The following is a 22,398-nucleotide window of genomic DNA, read 5'->3' on the forward strand; positions in this document are numbered from 1 at the left end:
TAATTTAGTATTGGAGGGCAGCGTGGAGGGTCAAAATCGTAGAGAGACCAAGTGATGAGTATAGAAAGCAGATTGGAACAAAACAAGAACAACATCTTTTTCCTAAGTCTTACAGCCACAACTCCATGACAGAGTATGAGGTTCGCTTCAGTTATCTTGCGTTCTATCAGCAACGCTCATTTCTGAAGGCTATCACTCTTTCGTACTTATGACAACAAAAAAATGGTTCAATTGGCTCTGAGCACTATGGGACTTAACATCTAAGGTCATCAGTCCCCTAGACTTTGAACTAGTTAAACCTAACTAACCTAAGGACATCACACACATCCATGCCCGAGGCAGGATTCGAACCTGCGACCGCAGCGGTCGCGCAGTTAAAGACTGAAGCGCCTAGAACCGCTCGGCCACACTGGCCGGCTATGACAAAAGATTTAGTCATGATGTTAGGAAGAACTCAGGTAATAGCTGGTAAAATCGTTGTTTATTGAAACAAAACCGGTTTCGGGGCATAAAGCCGCATCATCAGTTGCAAAAACGTTAAAAGATTATAGCCATACCCACAGCTCCTAGTCAAAATTTACTGTTCACTGAACATCGTCGTTTCTCCTGGCCACGCGGCTTTAGGCCGCGAAACCGGTTGTGTTTTAATAAACAACAATTTTACCAGAATTATTCCTAACATCAAGCCTTTCATCAGCTGCGATTGCGAGAATATAAAATAATTTGGAATAGGTTTAGGTTTGGGGTCAGTAGTATAATCAATTGTGGAAGGAATTTCTAAATATGTACATATTGATTGGATGGTTTTTTAGCTATTGCGTTTTAGTACCGGTCTGGCATTAGCCCACAGACAATGCAGTACTGAAGATACGGAAGTCTCGTTAACATTTAGAACAAATGAAGAGGAGCCAGTGGCAAGTTGAAAATCTTCAGCCAGCCTGTGAGGTGTTTAGGTCCATTCGAATAGCATTTCCCACGTATGGCAAATATCTTAGTACCAGTCCCGCTCGGGTACACAGTTGTAGATTTCACAAATGGTCAACGCAGCATTTAATCCCTTCAAGCCCTTTATAATAAGTCGTTTATTCACCTGTCAGAGTTACACCTTGATTATTTCCCTCCAGTTGAGAGAAAATCGCACCATGTGAAACGTTGGCTATGTTTTCCCGAACTACGACTTGCGACTGTGTTTGTCGCACTGGAGGTCTTGAAGTGCCGCAGCTGACGATCTTTCCACTCGGTACGTCGGTCTCCGTAAAGCCTTCCGACACGCAAGGTCCCCAGCTGCAGGAAAAACAACAGGTGAACCTCAACCATCGCGATACTGCTGGCCGCTAGACGCTCACACGAACAGAAATATTACAATGTCGACTTTTTTTTTACTGGGAAAAGCTTGTTTTTTCTTCCCGTTTGACCGTGCTAGCAGCTCCCTTTGCAGCATGAAATTAGCGCTGAGCATACTAGTATGCCAGCACCTATCCAAAACGTTATATCAATGCAACAGTAACCCTTCTAAAAGAACAAGGGAAGATTAGGGTTTAACGTCACGTCGACGATAGGATACTTGAGACGCAACACAAGCGTAGCTTGGGGAACGGGGTGGATGGAAATCGGTCGTGCTCTTTCAATGAATCATCCCGGCTTTCAATTTTGGGAAATCACAGAAAACATAAACGTGCATGGTCGGTCGGGGATTTCAATCGTCGTCCTTTCGAATGCGACTCGAGTGCTCTAACCACAGATCCACTTCGCTCGCTCTAAGTGAACTGGTCCGACCCGTCACGAATTCCTCTCTTTATCTCATTCAAAGCAGAATTTGTGCACTACGTATCAACTGTTTTTTTAAATATGCCTATCTATGTCTTCCCCTACAGTTTTTACCCTCTACATCTCTCTCTAATACCAATGACGTTATCCTCTGATATTTTAACACGTCATATAGCCTATCCTTTCTTCTTGTCACTGTTCTCCATATTTTCCTTTTTTCGCCGATTCTGCGTGGAGCCTCCTCATTTCTTATCAGTCCACCTAATTTACAATTTTTCCTACAGCACATCTTAAACGCTTCAGTGCTGTTCTCCTTCGGCTGTGATGAACTACATTCTCAGACATTTCTTCCCCAAATTAAGGCCTATCGTTTTACACTAGCAGACTTCTCTCGGTCAGGGATGCCCCCATGTTTGTAGTAATATGCTGTTTATATCTTCTTTCTTCGTTCGTCTTGTGCAGTTTTACTTACAAGGTAGCAGAATTTTTTTAATTTACTCTCAGTCCATATGCTGTACTCACCAGAGTGTTCATTCCATTCAACACGTCCTGTAAATCTGCTTCACTCTAAATGAGGATAGCAGTGTTATCAGCGAATCTTATCATCGATATCCTTTCACTATGAACTTTAATCCCGCTCTTGAACCTTTCTGTTTTATGTCATTGGTTCTTCGATGTATGGATTCAGCATCAGAGGCAAAAAACTGCATCTTTGCCTTACGTTCTTTTTAATCAGAGCACTTCTTTCTTGGTCTTTCATTCTTATTATGCCTTCTTGGTTCTTCTACATATTGTATATTACCCGGACTTCCATATACACTCCAGGAAATTGAAATAAGAACACCGTGAATTCATTGTCCCAGGAAGGGGAAACTTTATTGACACATTCCTGGGGTCAGATACATCACATGATCACACTGACAGAACCACAGGCACATAGACACAGGCAACAGAGCATGCACAATGTCGGCACTAGTACAGTGTATATCCACCTTTCGCAGCAATGCAGGCTGCTATTCTCCCATGGAGACGATCGTAGAGATGCTGGATGTAGTCCTGTGGAACGGCTTGCCATGCCATTTCCACCTGACGCCTCAGTTGGACCAGCGTTCGTGCTGGACGTGCAGACCGCGTGAGACGACGCTTCATCCAGTCCCAAACATGCTCAATGGGGGACAGATCCGGAGATCTTGCTGGCCAGGGTAGTTGACTTACACCTTCTAGAGCACGTTGGGTGGCACGGGATACATGCGGACGTGCATTGTCCTGTTGGAACAGCAAGTTCCCTTGCCGGTCTAGGAATGGTAGAACGATAGGTTCGATGACGGTTTGGATGTACCGTGCACTATTCAGTGTCCCCTCGACGATCACCAGTGGTGTACGGCCAGTGTAGGAGATCGCTCCCCACACCATGATGCCGGGTGTTGGCCCTGTGTGCCTCGGTCGTATGCAGTCCTGATTGTGGCGCTCACCTGCACGGCGCCAAACACGCATACGACCATCATTGGCACCAAGGCAGAAGCGACTCTCATCGCTGAAGACGACACGTCTCCATTCGTCCCTCCATTCACGCCTGTCGCGACACCACTGGAGGCGGGCTGCACAATGTTGGGGCGTGAGCGGAAGACGGCCTAACGGTGTGCGGGACCGTAGCCCAGCTTCATGGAGACGGTTGCGAATGGTCCTCGCCGATACCCCAGGAGCAACAGTGTCCCTAATTTGCTGGGAAGTGGCGGTGCGGTCCCCTACGGCACTGCGTAGGATCCTACGGTCTTGGCGTGCATCCGTGCGTCGCTGCGGTCCGGTCCCAGGTCGACGGGCACGTGCACCTTCCGCCGACCACTGGCGACAACATCGATGTACTGTGGAGACCTCACGCCCCACGTGTTGAGCAATTCGGCGGTACGTCCACCCGGCCTCCCGCATGCCCACTATACGCCCTCGCTCAAAGTCCGTCAACTGCACATACGGTTCACGTCCACGCTGTCGCGTCATGCTACCAGTGTTAAAGACTGCGATGGAGCTCCGTATGCCACGGCAAACTGGCTGACACTGACGGCGGCGGTGCACAAATGCTGCGCAGCTAGCGCCATTCGACGGCCAACACCGCGGTTCCTGGTGTGTCCGCTGTGCCGTGCGTGTGATCATTGCTTGTACAGCCCTCTCGCAGTGTCCGGAGCAAGTATGGTGGGTCTGACACACCGGTGTCAATGTGTTCTTTTTTCCATTTCCAGGAGTGTAGCTTATCCCTAAATTTTCCAGGTCGACAGCACTTAAGAATATGTCTCGATTTTTCTTAAATCTTCCTTCCATTATCAACCGCAACGTCAGTACAGACTCTCTGGTAGTTTTACATTTCCTAAAGCCAAACTGATATTTATCTAACAGATCCTCAGTTTTCTTTCGCATTCTTCTGTATATTATTCTTCCTCTTAAGTGGATTGTACCATAGTTCTCACACTTATCTACCCTTGCTGTCATCGCATTTTTGCGAAATACGTTTTTCCGAATGTCCGACGGTGTGCATCCAATATGATTTCGCCAACGATTTCAGAAATTCCGAAGGAATTTTATCGGCCCTTTCTGCCTTATCTGAGCCCAAGTCTCTCAAACTCGGTTTAACTACAATCCTGGATTTCTTAAGTCCTCCATATCGACTTCGGTTTCTTTTTCTATGATCAGGTAAGTGTTCCCGCTCGCAACTCAATCTATTCTTCCCGCCTATTTGCTCCCTCCTCTGCGTAGAACACTGGGATTCTCATTGCACTCTTAATGTCGTCGCCTTTATTTTTCATTTCACTGAAGGTTGTTGTAAGTTTTCAATATGCTGAATCGTTCCTTCCATCGACAACTTCTATTTCGATTTGTTCAAGTTTTTCGGCTGCCTTTTCGCCTTGGCTTCACTGCACTTCATATTTATTTATTTCTTCGGTGACTTATAGTGTTGTATTTTCGTCTTTTTCTGAACATTTGCCGGCCGAAGTGGCCGTGCGGTTAAAGGCGCTACAGTCTGGAACCGCAAGACCGCTACGGTCGCAGGTTCGAATCCTGCCTCGGGCATGGATGTTTGTGATGTCCTTAGGTTAGTTAGGTTTAACTAGTTCTAAGTTCTAGGGGACTAATGACCTCAGCAGTTGAGTCCCATAGTGCTCAGAGCCATTTGACCCATTTCTGAACATTTCTGTATTTCCTTCTTTATTTGGCTAGTTGTAGTTTTTCTTCTGTTGATCAAAACTGCTTCACCGCTACCTTCATTGTATCTGTGTTTGTCTGTTCAACTTTTATGATTGTCCTATTTAGAGATCCCGATTTCCGTTCAAATAAACTGCCTACTGTGTTATTCATTATTCCAGTTAGTCTAACCTCAGAGAACTTAAAACTCATCTACTCATTTCTCAGTACTTCAATATTCCACTTCTTTCCACACTGATTCTTCCCAAAGTTTCTTTTAAAATTCAGTCTAGTATTTATCTTTACTAAATTGTGATCTCATTGCCTATCTGCTTTCTCATTTCTGCTACCAAGCCCATATTTTTCCGTAACTCTTTCTTCTATTCCTTTCCTTACCACGCGTTCCAATCCCACATGGTTATTAGATTATAAGGTCTTTTTAAATATTGCATTACCAATTCTATACCCTAATACAATACCTTTAAATGCTAGTTGTTGCCGTTAAGACTGAACTTCCCTTCTACATCGAGGTCCTTGAGAATGGGGCAGTAATTTTTTTGCCAGGATTGTAGGAAAGAGGTACATGAGGTATTAATAATAGGGAATTAGGGAAAACACAGAAGAACTAAAGCAGGATGGCCAGACGGATATTTGAGCATGTCTGAGCTTCTATCACTAAGTCATTGTGTGAAACAGACACATTTGGTCGTTGATGACCTGTGAGAGCATTGTACCATTTAAGGAAATGTATCTAGCATGAAAGCATTAAAGACATGAACTTAAATATCAAATATAGACTGCAACACAGGACCAGTAATAATAGTGGCAATACGATCGTCAGAACGACACAATGGTTAGTGTAGCAGTCAATTGGAGATAGTTAAATGGGAGGGACACCAGGGGTGGTAGCAATTGTTAATCTTTACGCGAGGCGAAAGAAGAAAATGATCATGAAAAATTTATAGACTTCACACTTAGAGTGGAAAAACTGCGACTTCTTAAAGACTATATAAAAGCCACGTACGGTATGGCTATAGACAGTATAGAAATTTTCAATATTGACGACTGTTACCCTATAGGTGTATGTAACATGAGAATGAAAGAACTCTGAGATATGTGCAAATATTTACAGACAATTGTCATCGACTCTTTGTTAGCCGGTGGTCTTACAGAACAACGATCATAGTATGAAAGCTTTCACGACCGGATGACATATCTTCTGGTAAACCTTCCGGGATGTAAGGTCGTGGTCCATGAAACTCTTCAGCTCCTAACGTTTCGTCCAGAGCTGCGCTGGACATCTTCAGAGGGGTGTTTCTCCTCCGGTGAGTCTTGCCGACTGACGGGTCGGACGTCTGAGAGCGACTTATGTATCGTAGAAAGTGGGCGTGACCAGACGTCCGACCCGTCAGTCGGCAAGACTCACCGGAGGAGAAACACCCCTCTGAAGATGTCCAGCGCAGCTCTGGACGAAACGTTAGGAGCTGAAGAGTTTCATGGACCACGACCTTACATCCCGGAAGGTTTACCAGAAGATAGAACAACGATCCTCAAACATAAAGCTGTCAACTTCGTATTTGGGTATCTCGTGCAAGTAGAGACGTCGTAAATTTCATCCATGGTATCAACGAAAGACACTTAAAAACTTTTATATGAAAGAGATATTTAAACCAAGGGATAACTTTTACACGTGAGCAAGTAAAAGGTGAAAAAGGGTCAAATTTAAGGAATGACACTATGCTGGATTCCGAAAAAGGGTCAAATTTAGGGAATGACTCTATGCTGGATTCCCCCATTATAAAACACCTAAAGAGCCTACACAATCGTATCATCATAGAAAATAACTCAAAATTAGGGAATTTTAGAGTACAAAGCTTCTTCAGCATCCTGGTCATTAACGACAGAATACAAGCTCAGTGAAAGGAGACGTGGGGAAAAGCCAGCTGTGGTTTCTACAAAATTCTTCTGGATCTTAGATATCCTGTTAAAGGACGCTTTGAATGCTATGTGGAATATTTACCACTTTACGTCGTGACACTAACCAAGTTAGTTACATGTTCGATATATAATATCCAAGTTAATCGTTATGACGTGGAACGTGTCACAGAACAAATATAGGGGCACACACACACACACACACACACACACACACACACACACACACACAAGATGAAAAAATATTGATATGGCTAAATGCTGACCATTTACAGTTTTTTCTCTGTAGATGTCAAATTATTTCTATTCAGGACTTTGTTATGGTACAGAAAAGTTGTTAAGAAGAAACACCTTTAATCTGCATTTGAAAATTCTTATGCTCTGTGTCAGGCATTTTGTTTCCATGAGTAGGTTGTCAAAGACTTTATATATTTATCTTTTCTGTGCCAAAGTTAGTGATAACACGTATCATTTTTCATTTTAGTGTCGTACTTGTGAATATCTCTGTCACTCTCAAATTCAGATGGATTATTTACAAATTTCATAAGTGAATAAATCTACTGTGAGGCTGTGATTAACATCCCAGCTGCTTACAAAGGTGACTTCATGATGTATCTCCTTGAATCCTATGCATAAGTCTACTGATTTACTTTTGTGCAACGAATGCTTTTCGCTCAAGTGAGGAATTAACCCAGAATATTATCATATACGATATCAACTAGAGAAAATACGCAAAATATGTTAACTTACTTACTTCTGTTTCCTCAAAGTTTGCAGTTTCTTTCATCATAAAATTAACCAAACCTAAACGTGTTAGCAGGTCTACTATGTGGCTTTTCCATTCTATTCATCAATACTGAAGCATAAAATCTTAGAAATTTTTGTCCTGTTTATTATTTCTTGTTGGTATACTAGGTTAACTGTGACAGCACAAAATTGGATGATTTCTGTTTTTCTTTTTTTTGTCAAAGTTGAAAGCTAGCCCATTTATGCAAAACCAGTTGATACCCTCGCAAAAATATTGTTAGAATTTTCTTGGTTGGTTCTACTTCGCTCAGCCTCACAACAATGCTTGTATCGCGTGCAAACTCGTCTAGTTTTTCCTCCATATTCAAACTGAAAATTGACTCAGACTGTAAAGATCTGTGGACACACATAAGCCGTGCCACTCACATTACCCAGAATTGAATTCAGGAAAACTAAGGAATGCTCAAATCAGGATGGCCCTATGGAGATTTGAATTTCATTCCTTCCGAGCACCGAATCAGTGATCCGACTTACTCGGTTAAAAGAACAAGTGAAAAGGTCATTCAGAAGACTGTAGCATTCGCAAGCATACATATGCAAACACGTTGGGAAATGCCATCAGGGCAGTCTATGAAAGGAACTGCAGTGTCTGAACAGAACCAGAGAGGGTCTACTTGTTGTTCGGTAATAAGGACAAGTAATATATGGCCTCTGAGGTTGACGGCGGTACTGACCGGTGGAGGCAGGTGCCGCTTGATGTGCGCCAGGCTGGACGGGTTGTACGCCATGTTGGCGAAGACGAGCCGCTCCTCGTAGTCGTACTCGCACAGGATCTTGTTCTCGCACAGGTAGAAGCGGTCGCCCACGCAGAACCTGCAACCAGACAATGACCAGAATTTAGACGTGTAGACATGTATCAGCGTATCAGCTTTACCCACTCATACATAGTGAAGAGTTCCTCAATGGAACATAGGGAACACAGTCATCAAGTTTCAACAAGTTTAATGACAATAAAATACGTCTGCTTCGATGGTAAGAACAAAAAGCCACTCACTTGGTATTAATATAGAGGCCTCAAAGAGCTGTTGTCTAAAAGTCGACTGTTCCTAGTACGTAGTAACATCAGTAGCAGCTTCGTAGGAAAATACACTGGCATGGAAATAATCCAGATTCCCAGAATGTTGTCCTGATTAGGACCAACAAAGGGACAGAAAATTCTATCCTTCATGCATTCTAAGTCCGAGTAGGAAACAACGATGAAAGCTGAGAGCAGTGTTGTTTCTCCCTACAATGGGCACCGAGAGCGTCCTGCGACGATGAGTTGAGCAGCACCCATCCAGAGACTTTTTTATTTTTTATTTCGTGAGCGTGTGGTAGTACTTAAGTCTTACCGCTGCCAGCGGTCTCTGTCTGTAAGATAGGTGGTAGAAGAAAATGCATTCCTTATTTGACACTTTCAGAGCGGGTGGGCATTCAAGTGGGTCGTTTCCACATCTGGAATCGTAAATGTAGAGGAGCTTAACATATAACTGTACTAAGGTTGAATGTAGCTGAACATCTCGGTGAACGTAGGGCAAGGCATAACTGTCTCGTGTAGTCCATGCAGCGACGTTTGTAGCTGCCAACAGCGGAATACTCGCGATACTATTTTCTTGTCACCTGTTGCATGGACGCGAATGGGTCCTTCGGAAGTGGCGGAATCTGCCAGCGCTGGTAACGACGCGTGGTGTCCGGTCATGTCTGCGACATGGGGAGCTCGCGGTACTGAAGCGTGCGGGGGCCAGGTAGACTGCACACATGCCCCAGGTGCTGCCTTTTTCGTCGATCTCCGATGTAGCAAATAGATACAAATTTGCACATACACTAGGCTTCCATATTTTTGATCTGCGACCTATAGTACCAGAATTAAATAAAAATGAAAAATAGTTCCCATGCCCCGGTTCAGATCAAGGATTTCGGGAGATTTCTCATGGCTGTAGGGCAAATTCCAGATTTTCTTCCCAAATATTCCTAGTTATACTCCTTCCGTACCATTACCATCTCACGGTGTTTGGCTGAAAAGTGCCTCAGCCTAAAACGGGTCATTACTCGAATAGCCCCCTTTACCTAGGGAATCAAAAGTGAAAAACAATCACATGGCAATCAGTTATCACATAGCAATGGCAGAGGAGCACTCAGTCGAGAGCTCGTGGATACATAACGACCTGACGAAGCTGGAAGCCGAATTTTACACTATTTTGTTGCTCTACATATTTTAACTTGGCAGGTCGCTGTGACGATTTTTATTAACTACTAGCGTCTGCTGCTTCGCTCGCGTAGTCTGCATGGTCTGCACAGACTTTTTTCTGTTTCTTGACTCAAATTTTTATGTTGTTCACATATTGCAACACCTTCTAAAATTTCTCGCTAATAAAGAACATTAAAGCATGGTCTTTTCCGAATTTACTTCTGGCGAAAAACAGATTATAGTAGCTGGAGTGGAAAGCTTTTGGCAAGCATGACTTTTGCGTTCTTGTGGTGATAGTTCCATAGAAACTTTCATCCCATAAGACATTTCTTTCTATCTAACCGAGAAGTGAAATACCAATTTTCATAGATCTAGCGTTAAAATTTGTTAATAAAACGAAATATCTTAAAAATTTTCGTCCACAAAGGGTGGAATTTCCAAAAACAGTGAAACGTGCAGTTTTTCAATTGCTAACAGAGAAGTCAAATAAAAATTTCCTCAGATTTAGTTTTGAAAATGTTTTCATAATGAAATAATCTCATAGAACTTTTCATCCTCTATTTCACTCCCTTAGGGGCCTGAATTCGCAAAAATAATGAAACACGAATTTTTATTTCTAACCGAGAAATCAAATACCAATGTCGTGGATGCAAATTTAAAAATTTTTCAGTAGTTCTTTACTAATGATTTATTTTCAAAAAAACTTTCACCCACTATTTAACCCCCTTAATGGTTGAATTTTCAAAAATGTTGAAACACGTATTTTTTTAATTTCTGAACGAGAAACCGAACACAAACTTTCGTTATTCTATCTTCAAAGTAGCCTTAATAGTGACATAATTTCGAAAAGCCTTTCATCCCCTATTTCACCGCCTTAGAAATGGAATTTTTGGTAAGCTCTTCTTAAATGATATCTAAAATATAAGATCCCCACCCTCTCCAAATTTCAAGTTTCTGTCCTTAGCGTTTTTATCTGGCCGTGAATCAGTCGGCCCTATTCCACCCCCTTAGGGGTTGAGTCTCGAATAACAGTGACATGCGTACTCTATTTCTAACAAAGAAGCCAAATACAAATTTTCATAAATTTAGCTTCATAAAGGCTTGCATAATGAAATATTTCCTCGAACACTTCCATCTCGTATTTCAATCCTCAATACAGTGACACACATTTTTTTTATTTCTAACCGAGAATCCAAATGCAATTTTCCATAGATTTATCTTGGAAAATGTGTTCATAATGAAACACATAATTAAAATATTTCATCTTCTATTTAACTCTTTTTTGTGGTTGAATTTCCAAAAACAAGGAAACACATTTTTATTATTTGTAACCCGAGAAGACAAATACTGGTTTTCACAGATGTAGCTTTCAAACTATTTTAGTAGTTCTTTAACAATGATTTATTTTCAAAAAAACTTTCACCCACTATTTCACTCCCATAGGGATTAAATTTCCAAAAAACCTGAACATGTTTATTTCTTTCTGATCGAGAAATCAAATACCAATTTTCGTAGGTTTGGCTTTAAAATTGCCTTTTTAGCGTCATAATTTCGGGATGCCTTTCATCCCCTGCTTCACTCCCTTAGGAGTGAACTTCAAAATCCGTTCTTAAACGACGCCTACAGAATAGGCTCAACACTATCTCCAAATTTCAAGTTTCTATCCTTAGCGGTTTGGGCAGGGGGACGATGATTCAGTGAGTGAGTCAGTCAGTCAGTCGGAACGTTGCCTTTTATATAGGTTAATTTGTTTGAAATTTGTTTGCTATCTTATTGGTTCGGCATCGTGCTACTCGTGGATTGCATTTCGGGATAACTTGCTCCAGAGTATCATTTATCACTGCGATAACTTCCATAACCATATGCCTGTGTAGTACGTGTCTTCTGAATCAGCTACTACTACTCTTTAATGTATGTAACTCAATAAATTTACCATTATGAAAAGAAATTTTGTAATTATGTGTTATTAACATTGGATTTATTACAGCTGGAGTTCATGTAAACGAATCCTACGCCTATCTAAAGCCAATTTTCCTACATTAACACCTGCACTATTCACATTTTTTCTGGAGTTGGTACTCATTGTTCATTAAGATACGGTTCGGTCGCAATTGACGATAATGTACTGATTAATATTTCGCAGTATTAGTGTTAACATAAGGACGAGAGATACTCCAAAAGAAATGCATAACATTTTTTCAAAAATTGAACTTTTGTTCCGCATCTCTACTATTCACAGAGGACATTAGAAACATTCATCACGTTTGTATTCAAATTAAATTCAGACTGTGTCTGCAAGTCATGCGATCGTATCACTCTGACAGGATGGCTGCTGTACTTGATATTCATCTGAAGCAACGTGCCGTTACAAAGTACATGTGTTGTGCGAACGAGAGACTGAAGAACGTGTATGGGAATGGCACTATTGGCGCAGTACAGTTAGTTGTTGGGCAAGCAGATTATCTGGTGAAAGTGGACACGCCAGGGCTCGAGGCCTCCAGCGCAGCGGCAGACCGAGCACTGCACGGACGTCTCGCAACGTGCAGCGTATTTACAACCTGTTATTGCCCGACTAACGCTTAACAGTGAACGAGCTGTTAACCCGAATAGGGGATAGAAGAGGTGGGTGTTCATGTTAATATTACTGAGATAGTTGAAGTTGAAAGTCGAGCAAACGTGCTGGGCATGATTTCTACCGTGGAGGTAGAAGTTTCACTGTGACGTAAGGTAGCTGAAAGGGACGGAGATTGTGTGGAAAAAACGGTCAAGTAAGAGTAGCACTCGCGCTCTGGGGGCTACAGGTAAAATTAATAATGTGTATAAATAATAACAACAATCTGACGTCACTCAATGGCCTGGTGCAAGGCTGTCATTAGGAAGCCATTTGAGTCAGTTCCGTTTCTCTAACCTACCCTTGATAACCAACCGCTGAGAGTGCACATACAGTTTAACGCACAATCCGAACTACGTCTTATTTGCAGCGACCCTTAACATCATAAATAAACTGGAAGCAGTCTTGACCGCATAAATTTTTAATGTGGTGACCGGTTTCGATCTTATTACAAGATCGTCTTCAGACCATAGATGACTGCCGGAGGCGGTGGCGCATGGCAACCCTCTTGCTTGTGGCTGGTGCTGTACTGCAGACGTCTATGGTCTGAAGATGACCTTGAAATAAGATCGAAACCGGTCACCACATTAAAAATTTATGCGATCAACACTGCTTCCAGTTAATTTATAATAATTATAGATCGCTATTTCCTAAAATAAGAATTATGTTCTATAAAATGTTAAACTCTTAACATCGTTGAGAGGTGAAGGCTAGGTTAAAACGAGGACTAAAAAATCCGTCGTCCGACCGAGAGTCGATGCAGCGATGGACGCTTTCCCGGCACGCTCTTTACTGCCGGACTACAGGGTCACACATGCATATAGGCAGTCACGTATACGCTTCGATGCGTGAGTTTGCGATTATCAAAATATGTAAAATATATGGTCGTAGCTTTTTATTGTAATGACTTACACCGCCTTGGGGCCGTAGACCTTAGTACCCGACACAAATTTCAGCTTGATGTCACTACCCGTTTCTCAGAGAAAGGAATCTGAACAGATGGGCAGACAGACACACAGACTCACAGCAAATGGATTTTTTTTTTGTGTTTGATGTAACTGCAAATTTAAAATTTTCGAATTTTCCCTTCACTTGTACCATGAAGTATCTTACTTCTTGTCAAATTTCACGGTTCTAGGTCAACGGGAGTATCCGAAATAAGTGACATAAAAGGCAGTAACTTTTGATAACAGTGACTTAGAAGCTTTACTTTATCACACCGCCAAGGGACCGTAGATCTTAGTATCTGACATAAATTTCAACTTGATACGTCTACTCGTTCTTGCGAGAAATGGGTGTTAATAGACGAACAGACAGGCAGACGACAACAAATTAATCTTATAAGGGTTACATTTATATCAGTTGAGGTACGGAACTCTAAAAATCAAATTTTTCTCTCAATAATGTATCGACATATTGCAGAAATATCACATGTAGGCCTATAGGAAATAAATTGGATGTTGAAAAACAGGTTTTATACGTCTTTTGGGGCGACACTCGTGCATCGTGCCCCTACGCGTCCGATCATGGGTCTACACTCCGACCAATGATTCTCCATGAGCTAATCTCGAAAACTATCTATGTGCCTCCCTGCAGGAGCCAAAAGCTCTCACCAACTAGCAGTGGAATCTCCACGCTGCGCTGCCCGTCATTTTGGGCCCGGCAGAGATCGGTAAGAATAAGATTATCCGTACTCTTACAACATTCAATCAATTCTTTATACCCCTATGGATTATTTAAACTTTATTCGCCTCCCCTACAATGTTCACGTACGGTAGAGTGTGTTTCCGACGTTCGGTGGGAATGAGGTGTGGAGTTGGCAATAAGAAGCGAGTCGAGTTGAGACCGCGGGTCGGCAGTCACGTCCGCAGGTGGGCGCTCTTTGTTCGCTGCTACCTGCTGCTGCTGGTGGTGGTGGTGATCGTGGCGGCGGCGCGGCAGGTGCGGCCGCCATATGAGCGCCGCTGGCTACGTGCCCCGCCTGCCGACGGCCGGCGCGCCCAGATTAAACCTCGTTACTCACCGCACTCTGTTAATACTGCATGCGCCGCGCCGCCTACCTGTAGGTCCGCTCGCGCCTTCTCGTATTTCCCCTATTTGCCTCAAATGCTTCTCCATCACTGCAGCCTTCATATTCTTGCTATGGGCTTTCCTGCATGCCGTGGGACGCAAGGTACGCATGAAAAGTTCTCCGGAGTGATCGGCATCTAAATTGGAACATGTATTTTAAAACAAATGAAAATTGTGTGCACATGAGTGGAGAGACACGGCTAAAGCGCCACCAAGCCACGGTCACGTTACTCTGAAACAGTTTTTTTCTTTTTCATCAGTAGAAGTGCACTCAGGATAAACATGTTATGTTAAGAAGCAACACTAACGTTTTCTTACCATTTATTGAGGCTCAGGCATTACACGGCCTGTTCCTTTGTCTCTACAATAGGTCTCACAAATAAATCAGTTAACTCCAACCTGCGACTTTTTAAAAAATTCCAACTATGCATGAATCAGCATATCCCCCGAAATAAGTACCGTACAATGATATAATTTTCCTGGTATATTCAGTGATATATGTGGATACTGTCTGCAAAATGTGTTGCGAATAGATTTAGTAGTAAAGAAGTAATACATTAAAACTTTATGCTCCAGTTTCACTGCTCGAACAGCAGAAATTCAGTAAAGGATAAACTTTTCTTTTCATTATCTTGTGAAGGGGAGAGGGAGGTGTCATTGAGAAAAAGTTTAGTACAGGTTTGAAATTATTGTAAACCTTCTTGGAAGTCACTAAGTGACCCGTTCTCAAATACAGCACGGATATGGTCTGGGCAATTTGCGCACCATGAGTTATGGTGCCTTAAGACAGAGACGGCAATAACTGACTCGCTGTGGCAAAACTTTAACATGATATTATATCTATTGAGGAATAGATTATACAAAATTTTAAAATTTTAAGTTCGGTCATTATTGTATGAAACATTGAAAATCAATTTTTTTTGCTCCTGGAAGCGGTTAGGTAGGCAACCTGTAGTTGCAATTCTGCTGTGGATTATGCATTTATTAATACAGACCTGTTGGTTTATCTAGCATGATAATTGCAGTACACTGTCACATTTATGATTCATCATCTGGTATGTGTAGTAATAGTAATAATAACAACGATAGCAAGAATAATAGAGAATGAAAACTCAAGCAATAATAATAATAATAATAATAAAGCATATGACAGTATAGACCGAGAATCCCTTTTTGAAGTGTTAGCAGAATTTGGACTATATCAAAAGACAACAAACATCATAAAAGAAACACTGAAGGAGACCAGATCCAGAGTAAAATTTATGGGAAAATTGGGCACAGATTTTGAAATATACACAGGAGTACGACGATGGGATGGACTGTCCCCATGGCTCTTCAATTGTGCTCTTGAAAAAATTCGAAAATGGAGAAAAGGAGCGGCACCAGCACACAGACTGGGACCAAACGTAAGGGCATAGACTGTTTAGCATTTGCTGACGACATGGTACTGATCGCCCAAGACATTACCGAAGCACAGGAACAGCTAGATTTATTACAAGATCAGGCAGCAAAAATAGGATTAGAAATTTCATTTGGAAAACAAAATTTATGACGGACATCAAAGATGCACCTTCTGATCTGAAAATTGGTAATAACTACATGTCTCGAGTAAAATAATTTAAATATTTACGTGAATGGATTGCAGAAATTTGTAATGGAAAAAAAATCTGTCAGATCAAGAGTCCAGAAAATGGAGAGGCATTACAGTTAACAAAAAACGTTACAGAAAAAAAGAGTCTCTCGTGGCACTGCAAAATACGACACTACACAACAGTATTTAAACCCGGAGTTTTCTACCCATCTGAGACACAAAATCTTCAACACAGAATACTAAAAGGGGAATTAGAAGTGAAAGGACGTAAAATAATGAGGAAAATCCTAGGACCAAGGACTAAAGATGGTGTGCATTACCCAAAACCCAATGCAGAAATGTATAAAAATATCTCCAAATTAACAGACACAATGCGCATGAGAAGAATCCAAATCATGGGGCATTTAGAAGGAATGGACTCAAATAGGTTTACGCGCAAAATCCATACATTTTTAAAGAACAAAACTCTTACAAACAGACGAAAAAATACCTGAGAGAATAAGGGTCTCCAAATCTACATGACAGAAATGAAATCAGAAAAATCACAAACGCGTGGGGTTTTGAGGAAGAAGAGAGAAAAACTAACCGACATACGTGGTCTGCGCAACGAAAACTAGCCCATTCGTTGCGTATGAAGGAATACTGGGCGAAAATGAAGGCCAACAAACGTTGATTACTCGTGGTCCTAAGTAATCCATCGGCGAAGAAGAAGAAGAATAAGAAGAAGAAGAAGAGAAGGGAAAATCAGAAACAAAATTATAAAGATATAATAAATCAAAATCATTAAACTGTGAAGCAATAAGCATAGTAGACCAAAAATTACTCATCCCCAGAAAACATCACGCGTCTAACAAGGCTTCTAGCCTTAATAATGGCCTCAGTTCGACGAGGACGAAATTCCACAAGTTACTTCAACTATGCCATATCCGGCTAAAGTCACTCACTAATTCGATGCCGTAAAGCTAAAAATTACTAGGATATTTATTGCTACGTTTCACCTACTGTTCCAAATAGCCTCACAAATTTTATATGGGAAAGGTAGTTTGATTCAACTGGCCAGCTCAGAGCGATAGGGTGACTTTTGCTCACCAAACCAGGAACGTATGCGTGCAGCTATGTAGTCATGACTGATCTCATCTAGGAACACGGGAGTGACGACAGCATACCATTCGTGAAACTATAGAACGAAGGATAACATTTGCCCACTGATAATGCTTAAATAAACATTATGGGTCATATTCACAGTAACCTGAATGAATAGGCCCAAGACATACACCTCAAAATAACATAGAACCATCTCCAGTCTGAACTATACCCTCTACAAGCTTCGGTTAAATACTTGGTTGTTCCATCGATACACCCGACGACTTCCATAATTTGGGTAAGAGGCAAAATATAGATTCGTCGGACCTCAATACATGCCCTACTGACCAGTGACTCAGTGACTACGCTATTTGGCCCACTGAAGGCGACTAGCTTTATGTTCCGCTGTGAGAAACGGCTTATAGCGATGTAACCAATTCTAGATGTCCATTACATGCAGTTCCTTCAGCAATTTTCGGCCGGAAACTGATTGCATTCACTTACGGGAGCAATTTATGTCGGGTGTGAAACCGATTTTCATTAACAGTGTGTGACACTAAGCTGTGGTCTGTATCGATTAGGTTGTTTTTACGACCACTATTCTTGTGTATTGTTACATGGCTGCACCAGGTACAACACACTGAACAGTCTGCAATGTTACGATTACAAAGCGTCCAGCTTCATTTATAATCTGGTCAGGGTAAGTCCAAGCTGTTTCTTGTAAATCTACAACGTCTCCATGTCGACTTCCCTTTTAGCGCTGATTTCATACAACTGACTGACACATGCACATCACCTCGCTGCCAAGGTATGTCAGACCACCTGTTACCAGTTCTACATCATCTACATCGATTCAAAGCGACCAGCTACAGAGAAGTGTAGACAACTGAAGTAAAGCACAGGCGACTAGCTTCGATGATAAGGATACTGCAAAGTCGGTTTAACGCTACGACACATATCTAAGTCGTCCGCCTCCGTAGCGTAGCGGTAGCGTTACCGCCTCCCATACAGGGGGCCGGTTCTATTCCCGGCAGGGGACTGGGTGTTGTGTGTCCTTGACTAGCAAGTCGCCGAAGTGGCGTCAACTAAAAAGGACTTGTAATACGGCGGCCAAACTCCCCCGAATGGGGGCCTCCTGGCCAAAAATGCCATACGATCATTTCCATTTCCATGTCTAAGTCGGAACGGCGAATATGTAGAGATATAACTGGAAGGTGTAGCTAACTGTTGCAAATAAAACAGTTTTGATTTTCACTGTGGTTTCCATTTTGTGACTGTTCAGTCCTTAATAAACGAATAGCCGTTGTATAGTAATCATTTGTCCAACTATAAATTGCTAAAACTTACCCAGCAGCGTTTTGTATTTCCCTCATATTTCTATTTTTCTGAACGAGACTCAGTGGTTTCGGGGGTCGATAGAAGGGACACCCCGCCCCATGTTAGTTGCTACCCGTTCAATTTTCTGATACACTTACTTACGAATTATTGTCTGCCAAATGACTGACTTTATGTGACAGTAAATAGAATAGTAATTGCAGTGATGAAGAATAATATCAGAAATAAAGAGAGAACGGAAATAACTGTTAAATGTGAGTGTCCAACAAATCAAAGTAACATTAATTGCAGTTTACACAAACATACTGACGCATGAAACTATTTCTAATGTATGGTAGCTTGTAAGGTGGCCATATCATCGGACACCTCAGAATCTCAGAACACATTTTTACCAACACAAATACAATCAATTATTAGTATTAGTTATTAATATGTAGCCAAAGGCTTTGCCACAGTGGTAACACGGGTTCCCGTCCGATCACCAAAGTCAAGAGCTGTCGGGCATGCCTTGCACTTGGATGGATCACCGTCCGGGATACCGAGCGCTGTTGGCAAGCGGGGTGTACTCAGACCTTGTGAGGCAAATTGAAGAGTTGCTTGACTGAGAAGTAGCGGATCTGGCCACGAAAAGTAACGGGCGAGAGAGCAGTGTGCTGACCTCACGCCCCTCCATACCCGTATCCACTGACGCCTATAGGCTGAGGATAAAACGGCGGTCGTCACTGCCGTTGGCTCTTCCGAGACCTGTTCGGACGGAGCTTAGTGTAGTTCAGTTTAGTTTGGTTTAGTTTAGTTTACTAATATCTAAATTTATCCCTGGAATCCCTGGACTAATCACCGCTTTCATTTAATTCTTAGGTTACGAAAATACTGTGAAAAAAGGTATTACTAAGAAAATTATTGTACTCGTCAGACTACCACGTGAGGAACGCATGTTTTGCTGCTGTGAACCCTTCCGTTATATTCGCTTGATCAGCGTATGAAAGACAGGTGGAGATGCCGCGCTAAAGGGATGCGCACGGTGCATTCGTGAGGCGGCGACGGTCGCAGAGAAAACGGAGAAGATAGGTCAAAGAGGTAACGGTTACTGGCGTGGGGTCGAGTTCTACAGTGTGTGCGCAGAAATTACAGAAAATAACGATTGTAAAAATTATCTCGTGTATGCAACAAAGGCGGGAGAATCACGAGTGAATAGTAAGCAAAGCACTGCTTTCATTTCAATGTCATTTGAAACGTCTAGTGTGATTGACAAAGATGGAGCAATCGTAAACAGTTTGTGTCGAAAATGTAAGTGATTGATAATACATTGAAGAGACAAAGTAACTGGTACACCTGCCTAATATCGTGCAGAGCCCCCGCAAGCACGCAGAAGTGCCGCAGCACGACTTGGCGTAGACTCGACTAATGTCTGAAGTAGTGCTGGAGGGAATTGGCACCATGAATCCTGCAGGGCTGTCCATAAATCCGTAAGCTTGCGAGGGGCTGGCATTCTCTTCGGAACAGCACGTTGCAAAGCATCCCAGATATGCTCAATAATGTTTATTTCTTGGGAGTTTGGTGGGCAGCGGAAGTGTTTAAGCTCAGGTGAGTGTTCCTGGAGCCACTCTATAGCAATTATCCATCTGTGGAGTGTCACATTGTCCTGTTCGAATTGCCCAAGTCTTCGGAATGCGCAATGGACTTGAATGGATGGAGGTGATCAGACAGGATGCTTACGTACGTGACACTTGTCAGAGTCGTATCTAGACGTACAGGGTGTAAGGTGTCAGGCAAATCCAACACCTTCCATGAAAACCATGACATGATAAGCAAATCCAGTAGTATGTCACTTAGCTCCGAATAAATCGTGACATTAAATTAACCAAAGTAATACGAGTAACGAGTGAGCAAATGGAATACCACAGACTAACACAAGAATGCCTAAATGCATGTCATACCTTCCCACCGTGAGACAGATGCAGTTCCGAGGGGAGAAACGAGAACAGAAGCCGAGAGCAGAACCGTGTTAAGCTGGAAGGCCCTATGATAAGGACGGACGGACACCCACGTCGCCAGCTAACCGCTAGGACCACACAACCCGCAGGTTTTAGCGTGAGACTTTTTCGCGTCTCTGTTACGACAGGACCACCCCCCAGCCCATGTTAAAAGCTAGAGCCCTCCAGAAAAACAGTATAGATCTTACGATAACACAAAAAGGGCCACCCCAGCCGCATGTTTTAGCGTGAGACTTTTTGGCGTCTCTGTTATGTCAGGACCACCCCCCAGCCCATGTTAAATGTAGAGCCCTCCAGAAGAACAGTATAGATCTTACGATAACGCTACAAGGACCACACCAGCTGCAAGTTTTAGCGTGAGACTTTTTCGCGTCTCTGTTACGTTGCAGACTTTAAAAACATTGCCCCACCACGAAAAGTATAACGTTTCTCATTGGATAGACAGAATTTTTGTAGGCAGAGCTTAAGGATAACATTGAGACCCTGATTGGTCAGATGAAAAAACAGCCAGATAGTTTTTTTTTAAACCAACTTCGGTAAATTGTAGTAAGGAGAAGTTAGGACAGAGTTGCTTCCGAGACGACGAGGTGAGCGGAGCTGCGCTGCCCACCGCCCCCTGACGAACACCGGCAAGGTAATGAAAGCAGGCAATGCCGCATTTTTGAGCGCATAAGGCTTCTCTCAGAACTGCAGAAGTCTCATCTGTTGCACCCCCTTTTTGCGTAATACTAGTGTCGGTCGTTAATTAAAGCTCGTGGTGTTCACATTTTCCACTTGAAGTAAAAATCTGAAACGTGATGATTTTTTTGTTATATAGTTATTGAGAAGCCACATCAGCCACTGTAATTTGCGACAAGTTAGATAAGTAATTAAAGATAATTGAGGGTCACTGTAGACCATTTTGATTGTTTTCTCTTTTGTGAAACTTAATTTGAACCTAGATTATAGATGTGATATGGCATAGGTCATCCTTCGATCCATTGTAGAACTTGGAAACCCACTCAGGGAATATTCGTTCACATTTTTGTTGAACGCAGTTGGTTTTTACCATCCTGTATTAAAACATCTCCTTTTATCAATAGTGCAATTTATAAACAATGTTTTGTGAGTAGAATAAAATTTCCAATGGTAAACTTAGCTGCTTTGTCGATGTTATTTTACCAGCTAACTAAAAATAGGAAAGCCTTGAACCCCTTCCACTAAATTTAGTTAGTATTAAGATTCTTTTATAGGGAGTGCAGTGGAGATGGCGCTGAAATCATTAAGTATTTGGTTATATCATCGCTAGTCTCACTGAACTCTTCTGAATTCTACATGTCACGTGTGGTCTGACGTCTCCCTACCAGCAACAGGTCCCAGGTTCAAACTAGTTAATTCCCTAAAAAACACGCTCAGAGCGTCGTTGCGCGAAAGTGGTACGGAGACACGATATAGAACAAACAGACACCACGCAGAATGTTAGAAAATGGCGACCCTGCCAGGATGGTAAAATACCATGATTGAAGGTCGACCACATGCCTAACTAGGTCAGAAAAATATCCTGTTGAAAAATTTTCGTAATTAAAAAAAATTTTTTTTAAAGTTATACATAGTCGAAAACAGTAGCTGCAGCGATAGACTGTAAAAGTATTCAATAGAAAGTGAGACTGGCAGAGACAATAGCATAATTAAGTTATGAATTTTAATATTGTTAGAATTAAGTTTTCTCTATAATGCAAGCGCACAGGTGGCGGATACATCGTTGACAAGTTGATTCTGACCCAACAAGTAAGTGAATGGTTTGTCAAGTCGTGTGAACAAAAAGTTTATGAAACGCGTGAGATCGTATGAGCGCATGGTGACTCGAAGTAGGGCGCGTGAATTGGTT

At 42.2% G+C, this 22,398-nt stretch overlaps 1 protein-coding gene across 1 annotated transcript in view; it reads right to left on the reverse strand.

Annotated features, from left to right (window-relative positions):
* Positions 1 to 22,398, reverse strand: part of LOC124788704 (LIM domain only protein 3-like) — a 339,539-nt gene that overhangs the window by 53,974 nt on the left and 263,167 nt on the right. Inside the window, exon 5 of the mRNA XM_047255984.1 lies at positions 8,351 to 8,493. Coding sequence (XP_047111940.1) covers positions 8,351 to 8,493 — 143 coding nt within the window. The remainder of the gene's footprint in view (positions 1 to 8,350; positions 8,494 to 22,398) is intronic.

Source organism: Schistocerca piceifrons, chromosome 3, assembly GCF_021461385.2.
Source record: "Schistocerca piceifrons isolate TAMUIC-IGC-003096 chromosome 3, iqSchPice1.1, whole genome shotgun sequence".
Taxonomy (NCBI): Eukaryota; Metazoa; Arthropoda; class Insecta; order Orthoptera; family Acrididae; genus Schistocerca; species Schistocerca piceifrons.